The 26,352-nt window shown below is 37.4% G+C and overlaps 5 protein-coding genes and 1 pseudogene across 5 annotated transcripts; 3 read left to right on the forward strand and 3 right to left on the reverse strand.

The window, feature by feature from the left end:
- The first annotated feature begins 1,306 nt into the window (after nucleotides 1-1,306).
- On the forward strand, nucleotides 1,307-5,064 carry LOC103928569. Its single transcript, XM_009337636.3, has 4 exons — nucleotides 1,307-1,733; nucleotides 2,400-3,800; nucleotides 3,977-4,163; nucleotides 4,286-5,064. The coding sequence occupies exons 2-4, from the start codon at nucleotides 2,475-2,477 to the stop codon at nucleotides 4,897-4,899; spliced, it is 2,127 nt and encodes a 708-aa protein (XP_009335911.3). The 5' UTR covers nucleotides 1,307-1,733; nucleotides 2,400-2,474; the 3' UTR covers nucleotides 4,900-5,064.
- Nucleotides 5,065-5,511: 447 nt separating this feature from the next.
- Nucleotides 5,512-6,574, forward strand: LOC103948362 (annotated as a pseudogene).
- A 1,325-nt stretch (nucleotides 6,575-7,899) lies between these two features.
- LOC103948363 (dirigent protein 24-like) lies at nucleotides 7,900-9,115 on the reverse strand. The gene has a single exon (XM_009359376.3). It carries the CDS (start codon nucleotides 9,073-9,075, stop codon nucleotides 7,900-7,902), a length of 1,176 nt encoding a protein of 391 aa, XP_009357651.2. The 5' UTR covers nucleotides 9,076-9,115.
- A 1,206-nt stretch (nucleotides 9,116-10,321) lies between these two features.
- Nucleotides 10,322-11,041, reverse strand: LOC103948453 (dirigent protein 9-like). The gene has a single exon (XM_009359486.2). The coding sequence runs from the start codon at nucleotides 11,039-11,041 to the stop codon at nucleotides 10,322-10,324; it is 720 nt and encodes a 239-aa protein (XP_009357761.2).
- Nucleotides 11,042-13,055: 2,014 nt separating this feature from the next.
- On the forward strand, nucleotides 13,056-17,974 carry LOC103928573 (spliceosome-associated protein 130 A-like). Its single transcript, XM_009337639.3, has 3 exons — nucleotides 13,056-16,191; nucleotides 16,699-17,190; nucleotides 17,300-17,974. The coding sequence occupies exons 1-3, from the start codon at nucleotides 13,186-13,188 to the stop codon at nucleotides 17,435-17,437; spliced, it is 3,636 nt and encodes a 1,211-aa protein (XP_009335914.2). The 5' UTR covers nucleotides 13,056-13,185; the 3' UTR covers nucleotides 17,438-17,974.
- Nucleotides 17,975-19,756: 1,782 nt separating this feature from the next.
- LOC103928574 (caffeoylshikimate esterase-like) lies at nucleotides 19,757-24,061 on the reverse strand. Its single transcript, XM_009337641.3, has 8 exons — nucleotides 23,885-24,061; nucleotides 23,742-23,777; nucleotides 23,525-23,651; nucleotides 23,256-23,402; nucleotides 22,933-23,063; nucleotides 21,589-21,726; nucleotides 20,278-20,376; nucleotides 19,757-20,180 (listed from the first exon to the last, which is right to left on the reverse strand). The coding sequence occupies exons 1-8, from the start codon at nucleotides 23,885-23,887 to the stop codon at nucleotides 19,902-19,904; spliced, it is 960 nt and encodes a 319-aa protein (XP_009335916.2). The 5' UTR covers nucleotides 23,888-24,061; the 3' UTR covers nucleotides 19,757-19,901.
- Between the last annotated feature and the right edge of the window lie 2,291 nt (nucleotides 24,062-26,352).

Genomic DNA, 26,352 nt, shown 5'->3' on the forward strand with positions numbered 1-26,352 from the left:
TCTCAATTTGAAACGTACATCCACCCTTAAATAAACATCTGATTTGATCTAAGCAAAGTTTAACCTCACTTTATCATGAAATTGACCTAAAATTGTACGTTATGAGGTTATATAATGTATTTAGCCAAATATACGAGATGGTGGTCCAGTGGTAAATGATCGGATTACGAGGCTTTCTTGAAACTACAAAACTAGAGGTCTCAGGTTCGAAACCTGCTGCTGATGTGAAAGCTAGACTTGGGGCCAGAGGGAGACTGAAATGCTTCTGTGAGTTTTACCGGTTTTAAAAGAGGGTGGATAACCGTGACTTGCTACAAGTTGTGTCACTTTTAAAAAAAATCAGTCACACCACACGTTGCTATGTGAGCAAACCGTAACATATATTGACGTGTGATAGCTTGAAACGCCGTCATTTTTACGTTCCATTTACATGCAAGTCTCTCTTGCTATTTTGGATCAACAGTCGACTTGCAAACAGTCTGATAGGAGCAAAGATTATGTGGACAAAAATCTTGTTCCACAATCCAGCAGGCAGGCCCAAACTATAAACCTCATAAACCCAACCCAATTTTCTCAGGCTCCAAAAACCCAGGAAACATCCAAGACCTAGTAAAAGTCAAAAAGTCAAATCATGATCTCCCAATGCAATCATTGAATCGGACATTCCAAATGCACACACCCCAACATTCCTCTATTTCCACTCCCAACCGAATCTTTTTTCTGAGGATCTAGAGATCTCATGATCGTGATCGTTTATCGTATATCGTAAATTTAGAAATCATTATAAATTTAAAATTATATATAAATAGTACCTAATGAAAACTAATTGCACGACATATGATGAATGATCACGATCACAGAATTCTCATGATCCTAAAAAAATGCAATCATTGAATCGGACATTCCAAATGCACACACCCCAACATTCCTCTATTTCCACTCCCAACCGAATCTTTTTTCTGAGGATCTAGAGATCTTATGATCGTGATCGTTTATCGTATATCGTAAAGTTAGAAATCATTATAAATTTAAAATTTAAAATTATATATAAATAGTACCTAATGAAAACTAATTGCACGACATATGATGAATGATCACGATCACAGAATTCTCATGATCCTAAAAAAAGGATCCGGCGAAGTTCATTTTCCACTCCCAAATCCCCTTCCATGCCTGTACTAATCAAAAATCGGAAAGCTCCAATCAAATCCCCCATTAAATAACCATATCTTTCTGGCGGGAGTTACGCAAGCAAAGACAATTAAATAATTCGGGGTATATTTCCAAAAACGACGGAACAAATACAATAAAACGACCCCCACCAAAACGCCAAGCAACGCCACCTTTGTATTGTCTCTGTTTTCTGTATTTTTTGCTTCTCACCTTCCCAATCATTTCTTCATTTTTTCTCATCGGATCCAATTTTTTCTTCAGAACCCAGGAATTAAACCCAAAACCCATTTTTCAGATTTGATTTCTTATCCACTTCAGTGCCCAAATAAGCAAAAACTGTTTTATTTTTCGATTTTTGACTTAAATATATATATTTTGTTGAGATTTGCGGGTATAACTCTTGAGTCATTTTCTTGGGTTGATTTATATAAAACCCAGTGTGTGATTGATGAGATTGTTAATTTATTAAATTGTAATCTAAAAATGAAGGGAGAGTTGTGTCAAGATTGTTGGTTTTGGTGGAGGAATTAAACTATGGTGGCCTGACCAATATTAGAAAGGTAACCCTTTGACTCTTTGAGCCTTTTATTAATTCACGAATTTTAATTTTCTTTGTTTTCTTTGTTCTTTAGTTCATAGAGCGATTCATAATTCTAGTGGCTTTTGATTCTTGCTTGCTTGTGCTTTTGTTAATGATGGTTTTTGTTGGTTTTTTTTTTTTTTTTTTTCCTTTCGTTCGAGCGATATTTTAATCTAATCTAAATTTGCGGGAGGGAGATTCGAACTGAGTACAGAAAGAGGAAGCATATTGCTATAACCAACTTGACTACGACCGGTTTTGCAATGATTTTGTTTCAATGAAGTTGATGTTCTTGGAGTAGTTAGGATGATCATATCATATGATGGCAGTGTGGGTTTTTTGAGGTTTAAAGGTCTGAAATTGTTTTTTTTTTCGGTAATATTAATTTGTGTTTAATTTACTTAAATTCTTGTTTCGTTTGTTGTTGTTTCATTGATTGCTTAACAAAAGAAGTTGTGGTAATAACTTGGTTTCTACTTCAAACTTCAGTGTTCTGTATCTACTAGGTTTCTAGGAACAAAAAAAATTTATGATCATTCGGATGCTCATTCGGGTTCACTGAATCCTTATCTGTTTGTTGTTCTTTGGATTTTCGCGTTGTATTCTTTTCGCTAGTTCACGAAGAGCATTCTCCGATTTTCTGCAGGTACATTCCTGCATTTTGTAGAAAGTAAAGTGTACACAGTGCCTGTATAGATTATATCAAGAACACTTTGCAGGAATGGAAGCTACACCTACACCAAGTGTTATAGCAAAACTGATGGGTCTTGATGACTCGCCACCTCTGGTGCCTGTCCAAAAACAAAGAAGAGTGCTGTCTGAGAATTACCTACGCAGAGTTGCTTCCATTGGTGCCAGAGAGTCTCGCCATTCATTCAGGTTGAGAGTACCTGAAGTGACGGATTATGGGGGAAGTTTTTTGATCGGCGAGCATCTGCATAATCCGCAAGTTTCCCCTTCAACATGTACTTCTGGCAGTGGAAATGTTTTCCCTTCAACAAGTTTCCCCTGCAAGCTACAAAATGCCACTTTACTTGAAACAATTGAGAATGGAATTGTCAGAGAATCCCTTGGAGAAGTTGGACTCATAAATTTAGATGATTTTTCAAGATCGCAATTGGGGTCAAACAAAGAAGGATGCATTCCCGGTAGTAGAATTGTTGTTTTGAAACCGAAGCATGGAAAGGATGAGAATTCTGCGAGATGTTTCCCTTCTTTGAGTTCCCTTGATGTTTCTCATTCCAGTGATCGAAAGTGCGCGGGGTTTTCTAGTCCTAGTAGCGGGAAAATACATGTTGAAGTAAAAGAAAGAAAGAACTTGGCATTTGACATGGAACCAGTAAGCTTAAGGTCTACAGTTTTGAGGGAAATATTGGGGAAGCTAACTGAAAATACAAGTTGCAACAAAGCCAACATTGAAACAAAGGTATCACAGTTAGGATCCAGAGGTGGCGACTCAGTTGCAATGAAAACTGAATCGATAAGGTTTTCCTTTTCTTGTTCAGATGGGTCATATGGATCCCAGGAAGCCAAAAAGCAACTCTCAGAACGACGGAAGATGACTAATAAGCTGGAAGAATCAGGAATGGCTTGTAAAGTCGCCACCCTCGGGAATTCGCTTGCAATGTTTGCCCATGAAACAGGCTCAAGAACATTGGATCACAAGCTTTTTAGGCATCTTCAACCGAAAAGAAAGCTCGTAAGGGTTGATGTGAAAGACCTAGACCTCAGTAAGTTTAGAACACAGCAAGATAAATATGCAGCTCTTTGCAATGAATGGAGTTTCAAGCCAAAAGGGTCTTTTCATTTGGGGCAGCACAAATCAAGGGAGTACAAATTCAACCAGAATGATGGCTTCGGCCCTGTAAAGTTGAGATCCAACTGTAAGAAACTCCAATCTTATCCTAGCCTAGGATTAAAAGGTGTTCAAACCGTGGAAAAGACTCCCTGGAATTTCAAGAAGCGGCAATCTGGACGCAGAACATGCATCTTTGTAGACAAAAATGACGATTCTTCTAGTGATGGAACAGATACTTCAGTTCAGCAGGTTTGTTGTTTCTTTCTTTAGAAGACGGATAATCTTTCTGTATATGGTTTGTTTATTTTTATATCAGTTTACTGTGAAAACGCGTATTAATTGTTGCTTGGTTATTCATGTTATTTCAAGATTTACCATTGCAATGTCACCCTGTGACACATTTCTAAATTGTTGTGGAACTGCAGGAAACATCCATCGAATGCTACAAAGAAAGTCCATTTCTTTTGCACTGCTCCACCACAGAGTCAGACTCTATGACGAGCTTGGAGGAGGCTTATCAGCCTAGTCCAGTTTCAGTTCTGGAACCACTATATAGTGGAAAGCGATCGCCTACACCAGAATTCCTGCAAAGTATGAGTGTTGACATCACCGGTGAGTTGACTATAATTTTGAAGATATTAACCCAATTTTATTTTTTGTTCACGCTTTTGATTATTTCTTTTTCAATTTATTCATGCTAAATTTGTGTGTGCAACTTGCATTTTTGAAATCAGACCACTCTGACACATACTCGGAAGGATATGGAATGATTGTTTCAAGTGATGATGGTTGTGATACTAATGAAGGATCTGCAAGCAGTTGCAGAGAAAATGAAGATTCAATGAGATTGTTCAGTGTTGAAGAAAGCAGAGACTATTCCTACCTTGTTAATGTGTTATCGGAGATAGGTTTTTATGTTAGGAGCTCGGTAATGGACTTAGGTTCCTGGTGCCCTCCAGAATGGCCAGTAAGCATTTCTGTATTTGAGACCCTGGAGAAGAAGTTTGGCAATCAGGCTTCATGGAAAAGGTCGGACAGGGGGCTTTTGTTTGACCGTATAAATGCAGGGCTGATGGAGATTTTCGAGCCTTGTCTGGGTGTTCCCATGTGGACAAAGCCCGTGTCTAGAAGGATTAGATCCACGTCAAGCGAGGAAATGATAGAGGAAGATCTGTGGATGTTGCTTGTTAGCCAAGAGAAGGAAACAGGAAGGGACTCCACCGAAAAGGTGCTAGGAAGGGAGATTGAGTTAGATTTAGGAGATGATATTGATGGTATTGGTAGAGAAATTGAGAGATTTTTGTTCGATAAGCTCGTAGCAGAGTTTGTTAGCTTGGAGAGTTTGTAAGAAACTAGTGATTGTTGTCTTGGTAGAGTAATTTTGTGAACTGGTTAGACAAAGGTACTTTTATGTAGATGTGGCCACAGTTTTGATCAAGTGATAGGGTTTGCAAATGATATATGTATAGACTCAATTTTTATACATGACAAATGAAATTCAGATGTGTTGGAATTTGATGTTTTCCCTCTAATTGCATTTGTTTTTAGAGGGATGGAATCGTGGAATCGTTAAACGAAAACCAGGAAGGAAGCGTAAGGACACAAACAAAATCGTAGTACATTGTGATTTTGTGTGGAAGAATTTGATGATCATACTGATAGCTCTGTATATAATTATAGACGACTTCATGAAAGTCCGAGGAGTACTTGTTCATCCTCCTTTAAGAATCGACATTAGAAGCCGATTTCCTGGAAATATCAAACGATAATCCGAGCCTTGTGAAGGCTAGGATCTTTTGTTAGGTGACCTAAACCTCTGTGGCCTTATCCAAATCCTTCCTCTTTTGGAGTCATACTTTACTTTAGCAGCCTAACCAAAACACTTACTAGGAAAGATTAGCACTAACTCCATTTGAACAACTCCTTTCAGAAGCTCAATCTGTACATACACCACCTCCACACAGACACAAACATCCCTTCAATCCTTGAATCGAGACCCGAAAGAAAAACAATTTCGACTCCCATATTTTATTCCCCTCTCAAATAACATGGAAGCTCACAAAATTTTCTCTCTCTGCCAAGGCCACTGCCGACCTCCTATTTCTTACTCTCACCATTTTCTCTGCTGCTTCAGCACGAATTCTGGAGGACGAGCCACAAGTTCCAGTAGTTCCCCCAATGGTGTCCGACATGTTTGATACACCTGTCACAAATGCTGCACTAGCTACACCTGCAGCAGCTACTAGTACTGCAACAATTGCAAATGCTGCCGACCACCCTGCCTTGATCTTCTTTGTGCACGACATCCTCGGAGGATCAAACCCCACTGCCCGAGCCATGACAGGGATAGTCAACAACCCTGCAGTCAACGGTCAAGTCCCATTTGCCAAGCCCAACGGGGCAGTTCTACCATTCAACAACGGAGTACCCCAGAACAACAACAACGGCGGTCTCATAAACAACAATAACATCCCATTTCTCACAGGGCTTAGTGGAACAACACCAAACGTTGGACAAAACAACAACAGAAATAGTGGTGGGTTTGGAAACTTTCCGATAAATGGTGGGCAGCTCCTGCCAGGCTCCTCCGCGCTCCAGAATCTCATGTTCGGAACAATGAGCGTGTTTGATGACGAGTTGACTGAAGAGCATGAGCTTAGCTCTGGCTTGGTTGGCAAGGCACAAGGTTTTTATGTAGTGAGCTCTGAGGACGGTACTAGTCAGACTATGGCTTTCACTGCTATGTTCCAAAGTGGGAGTTACACTGACACTCTTAGCTTCTTTGGGGTTCACCGTACAGCCAGAGTCTCACTTGGCCATTATGGGTGGCACCGGAAAGTATGTCAATGCTAAAGGTTTTGCGTTGGTTAAGACCTTCCCGGCTTCCAATCAGCAAACTGATGGGGCAGAGACGCTGTTGGAGTTCACTGTTTATGTCACTTACTGATTGTACGTGTGAGTGAGAGCATTTGTGTTTCAAGTTTGTTTGCAAGGTCTGCAGAAAGAGTGATTAAGTTTGCTGATGCAGGCTTTTGGCTTTTTGAAGAAAGATTTGTTTGTATTCTATTGCTCGTTATTTTAGAGAAATGAAATGGTTACAATTTATTTTCAGTAACAGTGCGCAAATTGAAACTTCTTAACCTAACACACGATTGCAAGTTTATATCCTAACTTCTTTTCGAATGGAAAATCAGTTCACGTGGAGTGCAAAATCAGTCCATATGAGTGATATGCGTATACAATCTGAGTAATTGTTCTAGGAGAGTAAGAGCATACAGTATCTCCTACAAACGTTACTACAATGGTGCATATTGTTATCAAAACGGAGAACTGATTAGCACGGTCTATAATCTCCAATTATTTGTTATCTTTGTAGGGTTTTTCCTGGCTTGGAGCACCTGATCTGTAATTCATTGCCGATCAATTTCTCCCATCAAACAAGTTATAACTACCATCTAAGAATTGAGAAACAACTCGTCTTACATAGATACTGTTAGGCACCTGATTGGGTTGAGTGGTGTATGTAATTTCTATGGACAAGTCTGCTCCCATTCGCTATCTTGTTGAAAAATGCAGAAAAGCTGATCCATTTAAGGCAATCGTAAGTCGTCATTGCATAAAACTTTACTTTCTAAACCAGCACAATTTTGGCATTTCACTTTTAATTCAACTGGTGCAAATATTGGTAAGGAACAAATGTTACATATTGACAAGTTTTCACTGCCCTCAAGTCTGCATAAAAGGTCTAGCAAGTAGTAATATGGACTATGGTATATCTTGAACCTGTTTGATTGCTCGATAGATAATCTGATAAGCCATTGATTTTTTTTCTCCCCGCGTTTCAGAAAAGGGTAACCGACATGTTAACTAATCGATTAGACATTGGATTCTACGAAATCTGTCAAAAACATGAGACTCCTACAAGTTGAAGGAATGGGCTACGAATATATTACGATATGAACTTGAATCAATCAACTGAGAAAATAATGGTGTCTATTGATTCAACCTTAGAAGTTTGCAACAGCAGAGAAAAAGTGATGATATAGAATCATAGATACTCTGCCTTAATAGCTGGTTATTTTCTTTGGTTGAACAAAAAACAAATCTGTATCTGGGGTAGTCGCTTTGGCTAGAGCGGATATGCTTTCTCATTAGTTTAGATTAAATTAAAGTAGAATATCGCTCAAATAAAAGAACAAGAAACGAGTCTGATCAAACATTTTAATAACGAAGTTTTCATTTTTCATTCAATTAAAAGACACACATAGAAAATACATCAAATGCACATTGAAATTGTGAAGCATCTCACAACCCTAACTGGGAAATAAAAACATACCAACACTTTCTATTAAGAAAGGTAAACGCTGATCTGCATAATGGTATCCACCCCATCAGTCGTGTGCTGGTCCACCTGGTGCAGGCTCTCTATGGCGGCGTACCCGTTCGCATTCTCGTACTTCCCAGTCCCACCAATCACAGCAATGTGGGACACCGGAGACGCTGTACGGTGGACCCCAAAGAGGCTAATGGTGTCCTCCACATCATGTTCACCTGCGTGCAGCAACACAGTAAAAGCCATGGTGTGGCTGTTCCCGTCCAGCGAGCTAGCCATGTAAAAACCCTGTGCCTTGCCGAGCACGGCAGACCCGAGCTCGTGTCCTTCGGTCAGGTCGTCGTCGATCACGGTCACCGAGCCGAACATGAGCTTCTGGAGGGTGGCTCCGTTGGGGAGCTGGCCGGCAGTGACGAAGGGCTGGTTGCTGCCGCCGTTGACGATGTTGTTGTTGCCGCTGTTCTGGATGACCGTGCTGGATTGGGAGTTGGTCAGGCCACTGAGACCGGCGATGTTGGGGATGTTGTTGTTGTTGAGGAAGCCATTGATGTTGTTGTTGGTTAGGGGGGTTCCACCGCTGACGGGGAAGATGTTGTTGTTGGGTTTGGAGAATGCGGCGGGGTTGAGGACTGTGTTGGCGATGAGGCCGGTCACCACTCTGACTGATGGGTGGGATCCTCCTAGGATGTCGTGCATGAAAAAGGACAAATGCGGGGTTTCCTTTCTGGCGGCCGCGGTGGTTGCGGTGGGCCCGGTTAGCGATGTGGTGACAGGACCTGCCACGGGTGTGGTGACTGGAACGGCAGGTGTTGCTACGGGTGCCACATTAGCAACCGGTGTTGGCACTATGGCAGGTTCGTCGTGTGTCTCTGGTAGTGGTGAGTTAGCTTGTGGGATGGTTGTGACAGGAGGGACTACAGGAGGCACCACGTCAGCTTCTGGCGGGGCGTCAGTCTCAGGGATTGGTGCGTCAGCAACGTCGACATTGTCATCAGCAGTTGTGGTGGCGGGGGTGATGATAGGGATATGGCCACTTGGCAGAGGGTTCGTGGTAGGGACAGTTGTCGGAAGAGGATTGGATGCTTCGGGTTGCACCTCGTCGAGGATCCTAGCTGAGCCGGCAAATCCAAGGGTGATGGCTAGGAACAAGATGTAGAGTGTGGCCTTGAGCGATTTGAGGGACTCTGCCATTTTTGGGTTGTGAGATTGTGAAGAAATGAAGGGTTTTGTATTGAATCTTTGACTTAAGTAAGTTGTGACTTGTGTCTGAGAAATGAAAAGATTTGTGTTGTTATTTATAGTTTGTATTGGAGTTGTAGGAAGAGATGGAGTTGGTGCACCCTTTTTCCTTAGCAGGATGTTTTTGGTTGAAAAACCAACTCCCTTCATCAAATGGAATTGGTGCCATTTTTTGGTAGTTAAGATGGTGCTGGTATATGTGCATATTAGGTGCTGCCCATCTCAGCCTGGAATTTTGATTTAACCTTTAGGAGATTTAACCTGAGGCAATTTTGAGTAAGTATAACCACATCACACCCAATTACTAAATAACTACTGTAACCACTTAAACGTATAATTTCATGTCACAATGTACATGTGTATAATTTCATGTTACAATGTATCTGTGTCGTGAAGAGAATCTGCCCTACAATCGGAGATATATCTTTTTTATGACGGATGAGTAATAAATAAAAGAAGATATACTTCAAATGAAAAAACATACTTTCGAGTAAGGGGTCGGACATACTTGATCCTCTTCTATTTCAATTACTTGGGGTCAAATAACTCACCATTATTCCCAGTTTGAAGAGGAGAAATTAAAATGAAATGTGATAGATGTGGTAAAATTTGATGATTCCTTGGGGGACAAGGACCGCATCAAGTTCATTAGGGTACAACAATTGGTCAAGTTCTGTGAAGTGGAGTTATATTAACCCAGTTCTCTGTTCTTTCGATTTCTACAAAGCTGTTCGAAAATTGGAAAACTGGGGTCATTAGATTTAGTCCTCAGGTTGATCATACTTGAACAGAAAACTGCAGAAATCCATCGGTAGCATGTTTTCGTGTGACGTTTCGACATAATTGAACTTAAAAATAAGTTCAGTAATGATGGTTTCTAGCTATTATTCCAGATTTGTGTTTCAATCTGCTCCACCTTTTTCATCCACCAAAATGAAGTTTATAAATTATTCATTGGAAAAATAGTTGTATATTATCATCCTCTTTGTAATTTGGAATATAAAATCGTAATAAATCAGAAATCTACAATTATATAGTTCTTTTTAAAAAAGAAAGATGAAAATTAACTGCCCCTCAAGCAGGATCTTATACATAATAAGCCGGGCCGGTCTTAAGATTTTGGAGGCATATGCGGCAACGAGATAGTGGCCCTAAAACACATAATTTTGACGTTTCGACATAACAAGGTTTCAAGCTACTAGCTGAGGTAAATATTGAGCCTAAGAAGCTTGTTTTCTTCTTCCCAAATAGAATTAGACCCTGCATTATTTACTGTACTAACAGTTGCATAGCCATTTGCACCCTCATACTTCCCAATCCCACCAATGACAGCAACATGAGACCCGTCCCGCTCATCCACGTCCGCCCGGTGCACCCCAAAAAATCTTAACCCGTCCTTAAATCTGCTATTGGCGAAATGTACAGCCATTGCCATCATGTGACTGCTCCCATCTTCAGAACTTGCAACAAAAATCCCTTGTGCTTTTCCAATGATTTGTGGACCATAATACCCTGAGCTTTCAAAGATGTCCTCGTCAATCAGGGTTACAATCCCAAGTTCCAGTTCTTGGAGTGTAGCCCTTGCAGGAAAAAATAGTCCGACACCGGATAAATCTAGGGTTTGTGTGGCGGGGATTGTTTCAGGGAGGGGGACTCCTCCGTTGGGAGGAAGCAGGCCTATTGGTTTTGAGAAGGGAAGCTGGCTAGTCACTTTAGTGGTTGAAGGTTTGGACATGGATGATGAGGGGTGGGTTACATTGAGAACATTTCTCATTAGGAATGTGATTTTGTGGTGGTTGTGAGGGTGTGTTGGGGTTGAACTGCCGAGGCTTCGAGCGGCGGTGGACGGGTGGATCGTGGCGGTGGTGAGTAGGAGGATTAATAAGGACATGGCTAGGAAGGAAAGGTGCTTGGCCATTTTCATTCTACATATTATGTGTGTAGCTACTTCGTTTGTAGTTTATTTGTCATGTATAAGAGGAAGAGGTGATGAGTGGATTTGGCTACATGGGGTGGTTGCATTGGTAATGGTTAGTTGTGGATCTTAATATATTCAGACAATTAAGACAAGCTCTTACTTTAACCTTCTTTAAGCAATTATGAACTAATCTATACTAAAAGGAGGAATTGAACCGAAATACAGTTGATTAAAGAGAAAAGCTCTTATTGCCAGAGCAATCCATCCTTTTGCGCTTACTAAACTTTTAAGTGCAATTATCATTTGTAACGAGTTCGTAATCACCTCTAGTGGCATGTTTACGTACCTGTAATCGGATCAATTTACGAAATTGGATTCCAATTACGGTATACACCTTTATTTACGTAATCTTGGAGAATCAAAATACATACGAGGTCCACACACATTAAGGAATCCGACTCCTAATTTTGGAGGAATTGAACTCCCTACATGAAGGAGGTTCCTTGACACTTGAGGAATTCGGAATGGATTTCTTTTACCAATTATGCTTTAACTTGTTTCTTATTATACCAACATTGCCCTTTATTTGACACTTATTATGCCATCTTTTAATAAATAAATAAAACCTATTTATATATTTTTATATAGATGAATTTTATTATATAAATTTAATTAAGAATTTAATTTAATTAATTAGTATGAAAATAATTTATTTATGTAAGGGCAATTTGGTAAGCAACCTAGTTTTCATTCCGATTGAAGTGAATTAGTAAACAACATATATGGACTCAATATCATTCATGTCATCTTTTAATAAATAAATAAAACCTATTTTTATATTTTTATATAAATGAATTTTATTATATAAATTTTATTAAGAATTTAATTTAATTAATTAGTATGAAAATAATTTATTTATATAAGGGCAATATAGTAATCAACCTAGTTTCATTTTGATTGAAGTGAATTAGTAAACAACTTATATAGACTTAACATCATTCCTACTCCGATTCCAGGCAGTTTTAGTAAATAACTTCAACAGGAATCTGATTATGATTCCACCTCATTTCAATTCCTCTTCAATCCAATTCCTCTCAATTTGGTGTAGTGAGAAATTGGAGTAGGATTATCTCCTCTCCAAATTCTTCTCTTCCAATCCCCTCCTATTTGAACGGTCATGATTAAGTCACGTCAATATTTAGTGTTGACTTCTTTATAGAGAGAAAATGAGGAAAGTGAAAGAGGAGGGGATTGAAGATAAGGGTATTTGAATGGGAGAATCATACTCCGAGAAAATTAGTGGCCTACATAACATCAATATGGTAATTTGAAAGTAAAATATGTTTATTGCGAGTATCTTGTAGGAAATGGCACTTGATCGAAATAAACTGTTACATGCTATCTTCGACGAGAGTACAAAATTTGGTGATTTGTAAGTAAAATATGTTCATTTCGAGTATCTTGTAGCAAAATGTTAGTTATTACATGCTACTCATGACGAAAGAGTGCGCAATTTGTCCTTAATTTTACTTCTAAAAAAAGAGGGTTTTTTTAACTAAAATGGTCAATGAGAGTTGCATAACTTCTCATTTTGGTCATTGAGATTTGAAATCAAAATAATTGATCTCTAAATTTGTCCACAATCAATCATTTTAGCCCTTGAGGTTAATTTTGTCATTTTCATCCTTATTTAACATAATGTTTTATCCAAGGACCAAAATGATTGATTGTGTACAAACTCAGGGACCAACTCTATTGATTTCAAATCTCAAAAATCAAAGTGAAAAGTTATGTAAATCTCAATGACTATTTTGGCTAAAAAGCCAAAAAAGAGAGTTGCAATCGCTCTAATTACATTAATAGATTGGGCTAAAGTTGCTAACCAAATGAAACTACAAGGACTAAATTGAAACAAAAAAATAACTTTGATGAAAGTGAAAATATCAATAAATAAGGGGACTATAGGTGCAATTAGGTTTATTTAATTATAAACACATCCCCGATTTCTAACGAAGTTTCAGCCTCTCTCTTACTTGAGTTTTCAAAACCCTAAACGGACCTAAACCTTGCGAGGTCCCAACACTCCCCACTTCACCGTCCTCCCAAAACCCTAGCTTTTTCCGGCAGCTCCAAATTTCCATGCCATGTACCTCTACAGCCTCACTCTCCAGCGCGCCACCGGCATAGTCTGCGCCATCAACGGCAACTTCTCCGGCGGCAAGGCCCAGGAGATCGTAGTCGCCCGCGGCAAAGTTCTCGACCTTCTCCGCCCCGACGAAAATGGTAAGATCCAGACTCTCCTCTCTGTTGAAATTTTCGGCGCAATTAGGTCGTTAGCTCAGTTTAGGCTCACTGGGTCTCAGAAGGACTATATTGTTGTCGGGTCCGATTCGGGTCGGATTGTGATTCTTGAGTATAATAAGGAGAAGAATGTGTTTGATAAGATTCACCAGGAGACTTTCGGGAAATCGGGTTGTCGGAGGATAGTTCCGGGTCAGTATTTGGCTATTGATCCTAAGGGTAGGGCTGTTATGGTTGGGGCATGTGAGAAGCAGAAGCTTGTTTACGTTTTGAATAGGGATACTTCTGCTAGGTTGACAATTTCGTCGCCCTTGGAGGCGCACAAGTCGCATACAATTGTGTATTCGATTTGTGGGGTTGATTGTGGGTTTGATAATCCCATGTTTGCTGCCATTGAGTTGGATTATGCGGAAGCTGATCAGGACTCTACTGGGCAGGCGGCGAACGAGGCGCAGAAGCATTTGACTTTCTATGAGCTTGATCTTGGGCTCAATCATGTATCGAGGAAGTGGTCGGATCAGGTTGATAATGGTGCAAATATGCTGGTCACGGTTCCTGGAGGTGGGGATGGTCCAAGCGGTGTATTGGTCTGTGCGGAGAATTTTGTGATTTATAAGAACCAGGATAAACCGGATCTCAGGGCTGTGATTCCTAGGCGTGTGGATTTGCCTGCAGAGCGTGGGGTTCTTATAGTTTCAGCAGCTATGCACAAGCAGAAGTCAATGTTCTTTTTTCTTTTGCAGACAGAGTATGGAGATATATTTAAGGTTACTCTGGATCATGATAACGATAAGGTCTCAGAATTAAAAATCAAGTATTTTGATACAATTCCAGTTACAACTTCAATGTGTGTGTTAAAATCTGGGTTTTTGTTTGCTGCGTCAGAGTTTGGGAATCACTCTTTGTACCAGTTCCAGGCAATAGGAGAAGAGCCTGACGTGGAGTCTTCATCAGCTACATTGATGGAAACGGAAGAAGGTTTCCAGCCTTTGTTTTTCCAGCCCAGAAAACTTAAGAACCTTGTTAGGATTGATCAAGTTGAGAGCTTGATGCCGATAATGGATATGAAGGTCAATAATCTATTTGAGGAAGAAACACCTCAAATATTTACACTTTGTGGGCGGGGTCCTCGTTCATCCCTCAGGATATTAAGACCTGGTTTAGCTATCAGTGAGATGGCTGTGTCAGAGCTTCCTGGTGTACCGAGTGCGGTCTGGACTGTGAAGAAGAATGTGTCTGATGAATTTGATGCATACATTGTGGTGTCATTTGCAAATGCTACTCTTGTGCTTTCAATTGGTGAGACAGTTGAAGAAGTTAGTGACAGTGGGTTTCTTGACACTACCCCATCACTTGCAGTTTCTTTGATAGGTGATGATTCTCTAATGCAAGTGCACCCAAATGGAATTAGGCATATTAGGGAAGATGGACGTATTAATGAATGGAGAACTCCTGGAAAGAGGACGATTGTAAAGGTTGGCTCTAATAGACTTCAAGTAGTTATTGCACTGAGCGGAGGAGAACTTATATATTTTGAGGTTGATATGACGGGTCAGTTAATGGAGGTGGAGAAGCATGAAATGTCTGGAGATGTAGCTTGTCTAGACATTTCCCCGGTACCTGAAGGGAGACAGAGATCTCGTTTCCTTGCAGTTGGTTCATATGACAGCGTCATTCGTATTTTGTCATTGGATCCTGATGACTGTATGCAAATTCTTAGTGTGCAAAGTCTTTCTGGAGTTCCAGAATCTCTCCTCTTTCTTGAGGTTCAGGCCTCAATTGGTGGGGAGGATGGTGCTGATCATCCTGCTAACCTTTTCCTTAATGCTGGCTTACGCTCTGGGATTTTATTCAGAACTGTGGTGGATATGGTCACAGGTCAGCTCTCTGATTCCCGTTCTCGATTCTTGGGACTAAGAGCACCAAAGCTATTTTCTATTAGTGTGAGAGGCAAGCATGCTATGCTTTGCTTGTCAAGTCGGCCCTGGCTTGGTTATATCCATCAAGGACATTTTCTCTTAACACCACTATCGTATGAGACCCTTGAATATGCTGCCTCATTTTCATCCGATCAATGTTCGGAAGGTGTAGTTTCTGTTGCTGGAAATGCTTTGAGGGTATTTACTATTGAAAGATTGGGAGAAACATTTAATGAAACTGTGATTCCACTGAGGTATACCCCTAGAAAGTTTATTGTTCAACTCAAACGAAAGCTTTTGGTAATTATTGAAAGTGATCAAGGAGCATTCACAGCAGAAGAGCGTGAAGCTGCAAAAAAGGAGTGTTTTGAGGCTGTGGGTTTAGGTGAAAATGGAAATGGTAATGTAGAGCAGATGGAAAATGGTGGCGATGAGGAGGATCCCTTATCTGATGAGCACTATGGGTATCCTAAGGCAGAGTCTGACAAGTGGGTGTCTTGCATTAGAGTTCTTGACCCCAAGACAGCAACTACAACATGTCTGCTGGAGCTTCAGGATAGTGAAGCTGCATTCAGTATTTGTACAGTGAATTTCCATGACAAGGAGTATGGTACACTTTTAGCTGTTGGCACAGCGAAAGGACTGCAGTTTTGGCCAAAAAAGAGTGTAACAGCAGGCTATATTCACATATATAGATTTATAGATGATGGCAAGTCCCTCGAACTTTTGCACAAGACACAAGTGGATGGTGTTCCTCTTGCCTTGTGCCAGTTTCAAGGAAGGTTACTAGCTGGGATTGGACCAGTGCTCAGACTCTATGATTTGGGGAAGAAAAGGTTGCTCAGGAAGTGTGAGAATAAGCTGTTTCCCAGCACAATTGTATCAATCCAGACCTATCGCGATCGGATTTATGTAGGTGACATTCAAGAGGTATGTCTTCGTTCATCTATTTGTTATTTGATTGGGCCTCCTGGCTCCTGTTCTGTGGTATCTTCCCACGCTTACATTGTTTTTCTTTGGTACACTGATATCCTATTGTTCATTTAAAATACCAAGTTTTTTGACCTTGGATTATATAGGCCAAATAAGTAGATACATGCTTGGTTTTTTATTTTTTGGTTAAGGCATTCTTCTGGAAGGGTCAAATAGTTGAAATTTAGACTAGAATATCTCCTCGTACAAATTGCAATGACATGTCATATATAGTGTCCTGATGTATATTGGGTTCGTAGTTACTGTAATATGTAATGCATCCATTGCGTAGTATTTATTCTGTAGTTATATCCCAATATCAGCTTTCTGCATACTGGATGTGAGGTGCTTTTTTGTGTGGTGGATTTCTGTTTGAAGTACATGTTCTTGTTCTTCTTGCTTGCCGTTCTTTGTTCACTATAAGGGGACTAACTATATTTCCTATGGTGTTAATTTCTTTGGCAGTCATTCCACTACTGCAAGTATAGGCGGGATGAGAATCAGTTGTACATCTTTGCTGATGATTGTGTACCAAGATGGCTTACAGCATCCTTCCATATAGATTTTGACACCATGGCAGGTGCGGACAAGTTTGGGAATGTCTATTTTGTGCGGTTACCACAGGATGTTTCAGATGAGATAGAAGAAGATCCAACGGGTGGGAGGATAAAATGGGAGCAGGGAAGGTTGAATGGCGCTCCCAACAAAGTAGAGGAGATAGTGCAGTATCATGTTGGTGATGTCGTCAGCTGCTTGCAGAAGGCATCTCTAATTCCAGGTGGTGGGGAGTGCATCATCTATGGAACAGTGATGGGTAGCTTGGGTTCATTACTTGCGTTCACCTCCCGTGATGACGTTGACTTCTTTTCTCACTTGGAGATGTATATGAGGCAGGAGCATCCACCTTTGTGTGGTAGAGATCACATGGCTTATAGATCAGCATATTTCCCAGTCAAGGTAATTCAACTGTAAAATATAGGTTTATTTTTTCTTTCTATTTTATTGTTCTTTGTTTTTTAATACGACCAGGTTAGAAAGCTTAAAATTTCTGTTACTAATTTTTCAGGATGTGATTGATGGAGATCTGTGTGAGCAGTTCCCAACATTGCCCATGGATCTGCAGAGAAAAATTGCGGATGAGTTGGATAGAACTCCTGGAGAGATACTGAAGAAACTCGAGGAAATTCGAAACAAGATCATTTAAGAACAAGCTCAAAAGTTCCTTCCTGGTTTTACCACACCATTTGGTTTTAGCATGCATTCATCTCATAACATCACTGTGTTGGTCAAAAGGTTGGAAGTGGATGAATACACGATACAACTTAGAATTTTGTTCATCTGTAGTTTATCGCAGTGTCATTTTGCTGGGATCGATGATGACTGTAGTTACACTAACAGGGCAAGCATGCTTGCGATTTTCTTTTCCTGACGTTGCTGGAGTGAGCGAATGTTTCTGTTTCGATAAAATTGAGACGCAGATGGTTGAGACTTGAGACTAAATCGAAGTGTATCGGAAGAAGCAGCATGCATCTTTGCACCTTTTAGACCGCGTTACCTGTTGTTGTAATTAGTAATTATAGATTAATGTTTCCCCCTTTTTGTGGTTCATCCTCTGTTGAACAATGTTAGCAAGATATGTATTTTTCTCTGTAACCCTCTATGAAATCTTGCACTGAATTATGTATGGTTGGTTTTTTTTTTTTTGTTTGCTCCATATGTTTATGGTTTTGGAATTCATCTAGTCTATTTGCATCGCTGAAAAGTCATGTTTACTTGCATGGAATTAGAATTCAAGAGTCATCCCTTGCGTTTACTAAAACATGGGTGTTGAGATAATTTCAATACTTTTTATTTTCATATCAATAAAATTTGAGGTGTGATATCTACACATCTTTTTTTACTTTTCCCACACCTTTTTAGTTTTCGACTGTCAGATCGGATGAATTGAAGAAGATCAACGAATATAAATTAACAAGAGGTGTGTAAGAAGCAAAAAAAAGTGTCTGGATAACACACCCCTAAAATTTTATGGTACTGTTGAGGTTTAAAAAAAAAACGTAGAAATAGAAAGTGAAATGTGTTTACTTACCGTAAATGGAAACGAAAGAATCAAAGAACTTAGATATAAGAGCAAGGAGCAAGGGGAATGGAATCAATTGTGACTTGATTGTTTATTTTTAGGTGTTTAATTATGAATTTCAAGATAAAATGTACACCTTTTTTTTATTCTATGTGATGTGTTGGTAAACACAGATAAAAAAGTGAAATGATTCTCATACTTATATTTTATAGTCATTTTTACCTTCTATACATCATCTGTTAATTACTGTCAATTGATCTATTTCAATTCATTTGATCTGAAGGCCGAAAATTAATATAGATGTATAATATGTAAAAAAGAGTGAATAGCATCACCTATTAAAAAACAAAAACCTAGCCGCTATCTCCCTTTTCTCTCTTGCAGAGAGTAAGTCACCAACTAGTCTTCAGCGCTGCCGACTCCTTCCTTGGGTTGGGGTTGGCTGGCAACCCCTTTCCCCTCTTCTCTTTTTCTTTTATTTTAATTATGCTTGTGCACTTTTGTAGTTTTCCTAGCGTTCTTCACTAATTTTCGACATTCTTCGCTGTATTTCAGTGTTTATTACCATCTTTTATATCTTGACAAACCCAATTCCTAGCCTTCAACCCCCACCCCGCAAACATTCATCATCTTCCATCTTGATCATTTCCTCCTTCCCACTTGCCATCCCTCCCACAACCTCTGTTCAAAGCCAAGGGCAACGTACTTGGTTTGGTCAGCATAGCTTAGCCTTCAGTTCACGTCTCTGCACCCAACCGGCATACCATAAATTCGGGGCCAAGCGAGCTGTAGTTTTGCCCAAAGCGAGGGTGTTTTAGATGCCCCTTTAGCCCCATCCCCTTCCCTTTTGTTTTGGTTTTGGTTCTACTTGCAGGGGCTTGTTTTGGTGGCGAATTTTGGTTGGGGGTTTTCTTTGTTGCTGGTTGTTTTGTGGTGCGATTCCTTAGTTGAATTCAACGCGGAGTTGGTTTTCTTCGGGCGATTACCTCTGTGGTCGTTGGCAAGGTGATGACATCGGTGGCGATCAACATTTGCTAGTTGCGGTTCTGGGTTTTTGTTATGTCTGCTTTTTGGTTGAATGGGCTTTGGCTATCTCCACTTTATTGGGCTAGTTTGTTGTATTTGTACTGAGCCTTTCTCATTCAATGAATTTGCTTGTTCTTTGTCAAAAAAAAAAAAAAAAAAAAAAAAAAAAAAACTAATGAAAAAGGTTTGAAAACTTTGAGTTTTAATATAAATGTGTTGTAAGTGAATAGTACCAGGAGTGACTTTTTAGAGTAAAAATGTCATTTTTCGTTAAAATGAATAGTACATTGAGTGTTTTGTTAAAACTTCCAAAAAAAAAAAAAAAAAAAAAAGGTACCACCTATTTAGTAAACGTTTGGAACTCACCAAATGGTTACCATTTATGTTCTCTGCAATTAAACTTATATGCGTACGGAGTTGAAGGCTTGAAGCTACTTTTGTCATAACTTTTTGTTCTTCTGTATAATGAATATTACAACTGAAGCGTATTTGAATTTACAAAAAAACAGACAATTAACTAATAATATCCAGCCATCTCCTCCCTTGCATCTATCTCGTTGATTTACTTTTTTACTTGGGGTAAATCGTCGTTTTCACGTTTTAACTCTCCTTCCAGCCTTGCATTTCCAAAATAACTCCTCTCATCCAACCAACTGATTATATCAGAAAAAACAACCTCAATGTTTTCAGGTGTTTCTCCATAGAGCAGTCCATGCCACATATCCGGGTACATCTTCAACGTCTTGTCATGGCTGGAGGCTACCTCATGGAGCTGTTTGCTGACGGATTTATCGGTAACCTTATCGTCTTCGCCATGGAGAACTATGAACGGCAACGTGACCTAATCAAAGTAGACAAGAACAAAAAACAAATTATTATACGTAACGTAAGGTCATGTATATCAGTAATGCCAAAGAGATTACACTTTGGTGCTGTACCTCGTCGAGTCTCTGTTCAAGATCGGAACTGACCCTCAAAAGTTCGTAGCCGGTTTGGAGACGAGGCCGGCCTTTGTAGCAGTAGGGGTTTTCTCTAACCTGTGATTAGGTTAGAATTATTAGCAATGGCCTGCATTTTTAATTTGGTTGATATATATTTGAAAAAATATATTATATATAAAAAATTATACTGAAAATTTGATATTACCCCTTGAAACTATATTCTCCTCTATTAAAACCCATCCCCTTTTGTTTACTTGAATAAAGCCCATTGACTAGCCTCCAACTAAACAAATTCTTTAATTAAGTTTGACTTTTCAGATTGTGTATTTTCTGAATGCCTAAACTACCCCTATTAATACTTGGATGAGGTTTTTGGATCAGTTACTTGTTATATCCATTTAATTAATTTTATATATTTTACAAAATAATTCATGCTGTTCATTGTATATTCAATGTATAACTTTCAAATTGTTATAACGTGCCAATTGAAAAATAATAATACTAATTTCATAATTTTGTGCATTAAATATATAAGTTAATTTACCTACCAACACAACAATAAACGTAAAGCTAATACTCCAATCCCTAATACACAAAACAAAAGCTATATGTTCCACACAATTTTTACCTACAAAATAGTCTAATTTACCTATTCCATCAAACCAAAATTTAAAGGGTCTAATTTACCTACATGATTTATGTGCATTAGATTAAAAGTTTATTTAATTGCCTACAAGCACAAACCCACAACATTCGAACATTATCTAATATCACTATTTTTTTTTTTTTTTGGAATAGGTAAATTAATTTAAATGTAGGTAAATTAGTATAATATTAATAAGTAGGTAAATTAATTTAAATGTAGGTAAATTAGTATAATATTTGTATGTAGGTAATTACATGATTCAAAATGCAAGTAAATTACTATAATATTTTATAAGTAGGTAAATTAATTTGTATGTAGGTAATTACATGATTCAAACAATATTATTTTTTCGGTAAAGATATGTCTTTTTTTTTTTTTTTTTCATTTGGTAAACTAATTTACATATGTTACTAATATTTATGATACAAGAAAGGCAAAATATCCATATGGATTTAATTGGTCATCATAATTAGGATGAGTAAATTAGGATTTTGTGGCATAAGTTGTAAATGTATTGTAATAGTTGGTCATATATTTGTCTACATGGTAGGTTATTTGAAATTTGGGTTTTATTTGAATGTTTAAATTTAGGTGAATTTTTATTTGGAAAATGGGAGTTTTAAGAGCCTATATCTAAAGAACCCAAAATTATATACAAGTACCTGTTTTCTTATTTCGGGCATTTTGAAAGCGACATCAATAATATCATTTGTTGGGATTATTTTCCAGGTCGGAATGAACTTGCAGAGCTTTGTCAAAGCAGTGATCACTAATGGGGATGGCCTCAGCTCATCTGCAATCTGTAAATAAAATGGTTTTATAAGAGAAAACCAGAAAACGTCTCAGTTTAACTTTCATGATTTGGAGTTGAATGTAAAGTCCACTAACTAAATTATATTAATTATTAGTTTTAAAATAATGAGATTTTGAAAGTGAAAGACCGCCACACATTTTCTGTATGGACGGAGATAAAATAGAATAATACATATTTCTCCATTTCAAGGAAAGGGTTTAATTTCTAAATGATTTCAAAGGAAAAAACAAAAGTAGTTTGGAAAGGTGTGTGGATTCGAAAATTTGGGATGAGGTGGAGGTGCTACTACTTATTATAAATAGACAAAAGTAAGAGAGATAATACTTGTTAAAGACAGGAGTGAAACAGATGCAATGTATCACATTGTTTATTTTCGTAACTATAACACAAAAAGAGGGGAAGAAAAGGGATATTGGTGTTATTGTTTTCACTCTTTTCTTTTGTGTGTGTTGTGATCATACACATAATGCCCTTTGTATAGAGTTATAACCGTGAATAATCATGAAAAATGAAATGAGTGCATTTTGAAAAATATCATACAACAACAACAATGCTACTATTTTTAAGTTTTCCCCAAATTTCATTTTTGGCTAAAATATGTAAGCATTCATTTCCACAACTTTTACAACACTACTATGTTTAATTATTCAGAATAATAAGGTCGGAAAGGCTCCTACTAATTTTTCGCTTTGCCTTTCTTGCAACAAAAAACAAAATAGTTTTCATCTAAAATATTTTACTTTAATAAGAGAATACGTTACAATGAGAAAATCCGTCGAGGATTAAAAAACCATACATATCAAACACTAACTAAGAAACAATGCTAAGAAAGTTGGATGTAAGCTCAGTTAAAATTGTGTTTTGTAATTAAAAAAAAATGTTGAACAGAAATGTCATATGCTAAAATAGCACCCGATAAAGAAGAAGGCTTATCTAGATTGGTAAGGTTAAACACTATTTTCCTGGACTGATTCAAAGGGCTTCAAACCACAGAGATTTGGTCAACAAATTAATTTTAAAATAATAAAAATTTAAGAAAAGGTGTAATCTTTTTGTTGGTGTCCAAATTCAATTTTTGCATAGGAACAAAATAAAGATTATAAAAAGAAATAAACCTACCAGAAACCGGTGCTGAAAAAACTCCAATGAGAGAAGTCCATAAAGAACGCGGAAACAAATTAGAAGCAAATACCTTACACATGGGCGCAACCAAAACCGCACCATCCCAAAACTCGGGCTTTTTCCTGTGCACCAGCAGAGCCACAGTTCCTCCCATTGACTCTCCCATTAGATACCTCATCTTTCCCTTGTTCTCTTTGCTTTCTGAATTTTCATCACAAATTAAAACCAATGACAAAAAAAGGGCACAAAAAGGAGTTGAAATTCTCTGTACATAATGTTAGTTAACATGTTATGTACTAATTTTATTGGCAAACAATCTATGATTTAAATAAAAAAAGGTCATGTGCAGAGAAGAACTCTGAATTAGAGAGACAAGATTGCGAAAAATCTAACCACATATGTTTGTGAAGTGGTTGGTACAGTCATCCACCACATCATCAAAACTCTTCACGTAACCTTGTAGGCCTGCTGATTTTCCATGACCTTCATAGTCTTTTCCATATATGGCAAAGCCTGCTTTGGCTAGCCTGATTGCGGTGCCTGATCAAAGTGGACAATTTTGAAATCTGTTAATTTTCAGGAGTACATATATAATATACATATGTTTTCTTTTGTGTATTTTTAGAGTTATAATTTGATGGGGAAAAAAGTTTGACACCGACTGTTCATGGTGATGCTGCACTCCATGCCGTATCCATGGCAGATGAAAATTAATGCTTTGGGTTTGGTGTTATTCGGGAGCCATCTGCATGTGAAAAGCTTCATGCCTCTAGAATTTAAGATGTACTCCTGCAAATATATAAAAATTAATTAGAACTAAACACACAGAAAAGTATTTTCTAAAATAAGATCAAAACCCAATACAAAACTAGGTCTGACCTCTTCATATTTGACACCATCCAATATGTCAGAGGCCTGCAGAAATCCAACAATTATAAGAAAACCAATACACAAAGAGATGAACGATGAGAGAGAATGGGAGAGGGAGAGGGGGAGAGGGAGAGAGAGAGAGAGAAACGAACCATGATGTGTAGAGTGCTTCAAATATTGGAAGAATCTGAGGTTTTTCTGGAAGACTGCTAATAGTATGATCAGTGAGAGAAAAATACGCAAAAATCAGATGGAATTTAACAAATTAGAATTTAGAGTGGACAGTATTAGGGACTTGAGGTTGTATAAAAGTAGAAACCAATGTATACATGTGTATAAATAGGCCTGCTTTGGAGTGATATATATGGTCAACTTGGAATACTACGTATATTTGGACTTTTGATAAGGTTGAGATAAAAATTATGAAGTGGAAAATAGAAGAAGAATAATGGATGTAGGTCGTGACTGTTATAGCTCAAACAAAAAAATAAATAAAAGATAATGCTTGTGTTTTTGTATGGAAACTTACTTGTCCATTTACTTATGATTGACGAACATTTACCATCTGAACATCATAATCATAATCGTTCATTCTCTTTATCATTATTTAAAGATCATATATGCAAAAAATTATTCAATTTAGAGATCTTTTAGCCATCATTCATATGCATAAAACAAATAAATGGTTCACCATGAGGATGCTAATTGTTTTCAAAACTGTTGATTGGTTTCACACGTATGGATGACTAAACGATCTCCAAATTGAATGTTTTTTTTGCAGATATGATCTTAGATGAAAATAAAAAGAATGAACGATTTCGATTATGATGTTTGAACGGTAAAAGTTAATTAATTTAAGTGGAGGATAAGTAAGTACCCCGTGAGGAGACACAAGCATTATTCATAAATACATAACCGAAATATCATTAGCAAACTAATAAACGCTTGTTGCTAGTTATACACACAAAATTGACTACTAATACAGCTATAAACGCTTGTTGCTATCTAGAGACGCAAAATTGACTAGTAATATAGGTACAGATGCTTGTTGCTATTTAGACGCACAAAATTAGTCACTAATATAGTTGAAATTCACATCCAATAGTATGTCAATAAGTGTTTCAAGTTTATGTCAATAAGTGTTTCAAGTTTATGTATCCAAATAATTTTTTATTTTAAATTAACTGATTCAACTTAATACACACTACAGTTGTAAAGCTGTTATTTTAATATGGGATCTTTTGATATAGTCACCTCAGTTTTGAATTTTCTAGATCAAACATCCATGTCTTTTAGTGATTTGATTAAACTTTTTTTGTCATAATTTTGGTGCTATATGGACATTGTGTTGTAACAAATTTCCTATAATCTAGCCTTTTGATTACACTCTCCTCCATTATAGATAATTGTCAAAAAAAAAAAAAAATGGTTAGATTCAAAATTATTTTCACAATAATGCTACAATTTAGCAATAATTATCTACGATTTAAGATATTTTCTTTCCAAAATAGTTTAAAATATTTTTAAATCCCCCAAAATCAAACATACCAAAATAATTTTTTTCTTTTAGTACGTTAAAAGAAAAGGATGGAGAATAATATAAACATACCAATACACAATGTGTACGAAATAAAACGTACCAAAATAAAAATAATGTACCAATATTAACAATATGTATCAAATCAAACGTACCAAAATTGCAAATAAACATACCAATTAATGATTTTTGTAAATTCAAACGTACCGGCAGATATTATATACGTAATGTATTGTACCTAATAATAATTTGTCAACAACTATACTTAAAAAAAAAACAGCAAAAAAAATATATATATAATTTCACAAAAAAATTGAAAAAATTACACGGAGCTTTTATATTGATCACCAACTATTTGAAAAAGAAAAAAACCATTTGGAAAAAAGAAATAATATTAAATGTTTGCATAACAAAAAAAAATGATTGAAAAAATATATTTGGAAGAAGAGAAAATATAGTTTAATTAATAATATCTCCACTAAATAAGGAAAAATGCATCATGCAGATAAAAGGATAAATTCAAAAATTATTTTAATTTTAAAAAATAGAGGTGACTATTGGTCAAAGTACTTTAATCAAATTTTAAAAAGGCACAGATGTTTAATATAGCATATAGATCCAACCCAATTGGAAAAAGACTTTTAATTGCTTTGCTTAAACCTAGGATATGCATCTTTGAAACTTAAGCCAATTGGTAATATAATATTAAGGGCATCTAATAAATTAGGAATAATGTAGAGAGATTAAATTTGTGGACAAAGTTTTGAAAACTAAAATACATGGAAGTTGATAATTGGTTTATTACTTACACGTCGATAAACGTATTTATTCTTATTGGTGACACATCATTTAATTTCTAAATTTAGTTTCCAAATTTGATCACTCTACCATTGTAGTTCATACCAACAGCATGAGGGGTAGTTTATTTAGGGTTGTTAGTCTTTCATATAATATTAAAGGCATATGATAAACTAAAGTTGTAAAGCCGTTATCATCTTCACTCAAGGGGCAATGCACTCTTTGAATGATAATTTTCCATACGGTAGATAATTTTTAAGAAATTTTAACGAAAAACTTCCGGTA

The sequence above is a fragment of a genome, unplaced genomic scaffold (assembly GCF_019419815.1).
Source record: "Pyrus x bretschneideri cultivar Hongxiangsu unplaced genomic scaffold, Pyrus_bretschneideri_v1 Contig4, whole genome shotgun sequence".
NCBI lineage: Eukaryota > Viridiplantae > Streptophyta > Magnoliopsida > Rosales > Rosaceae > Pyrus > Pyrus x bretschneideri.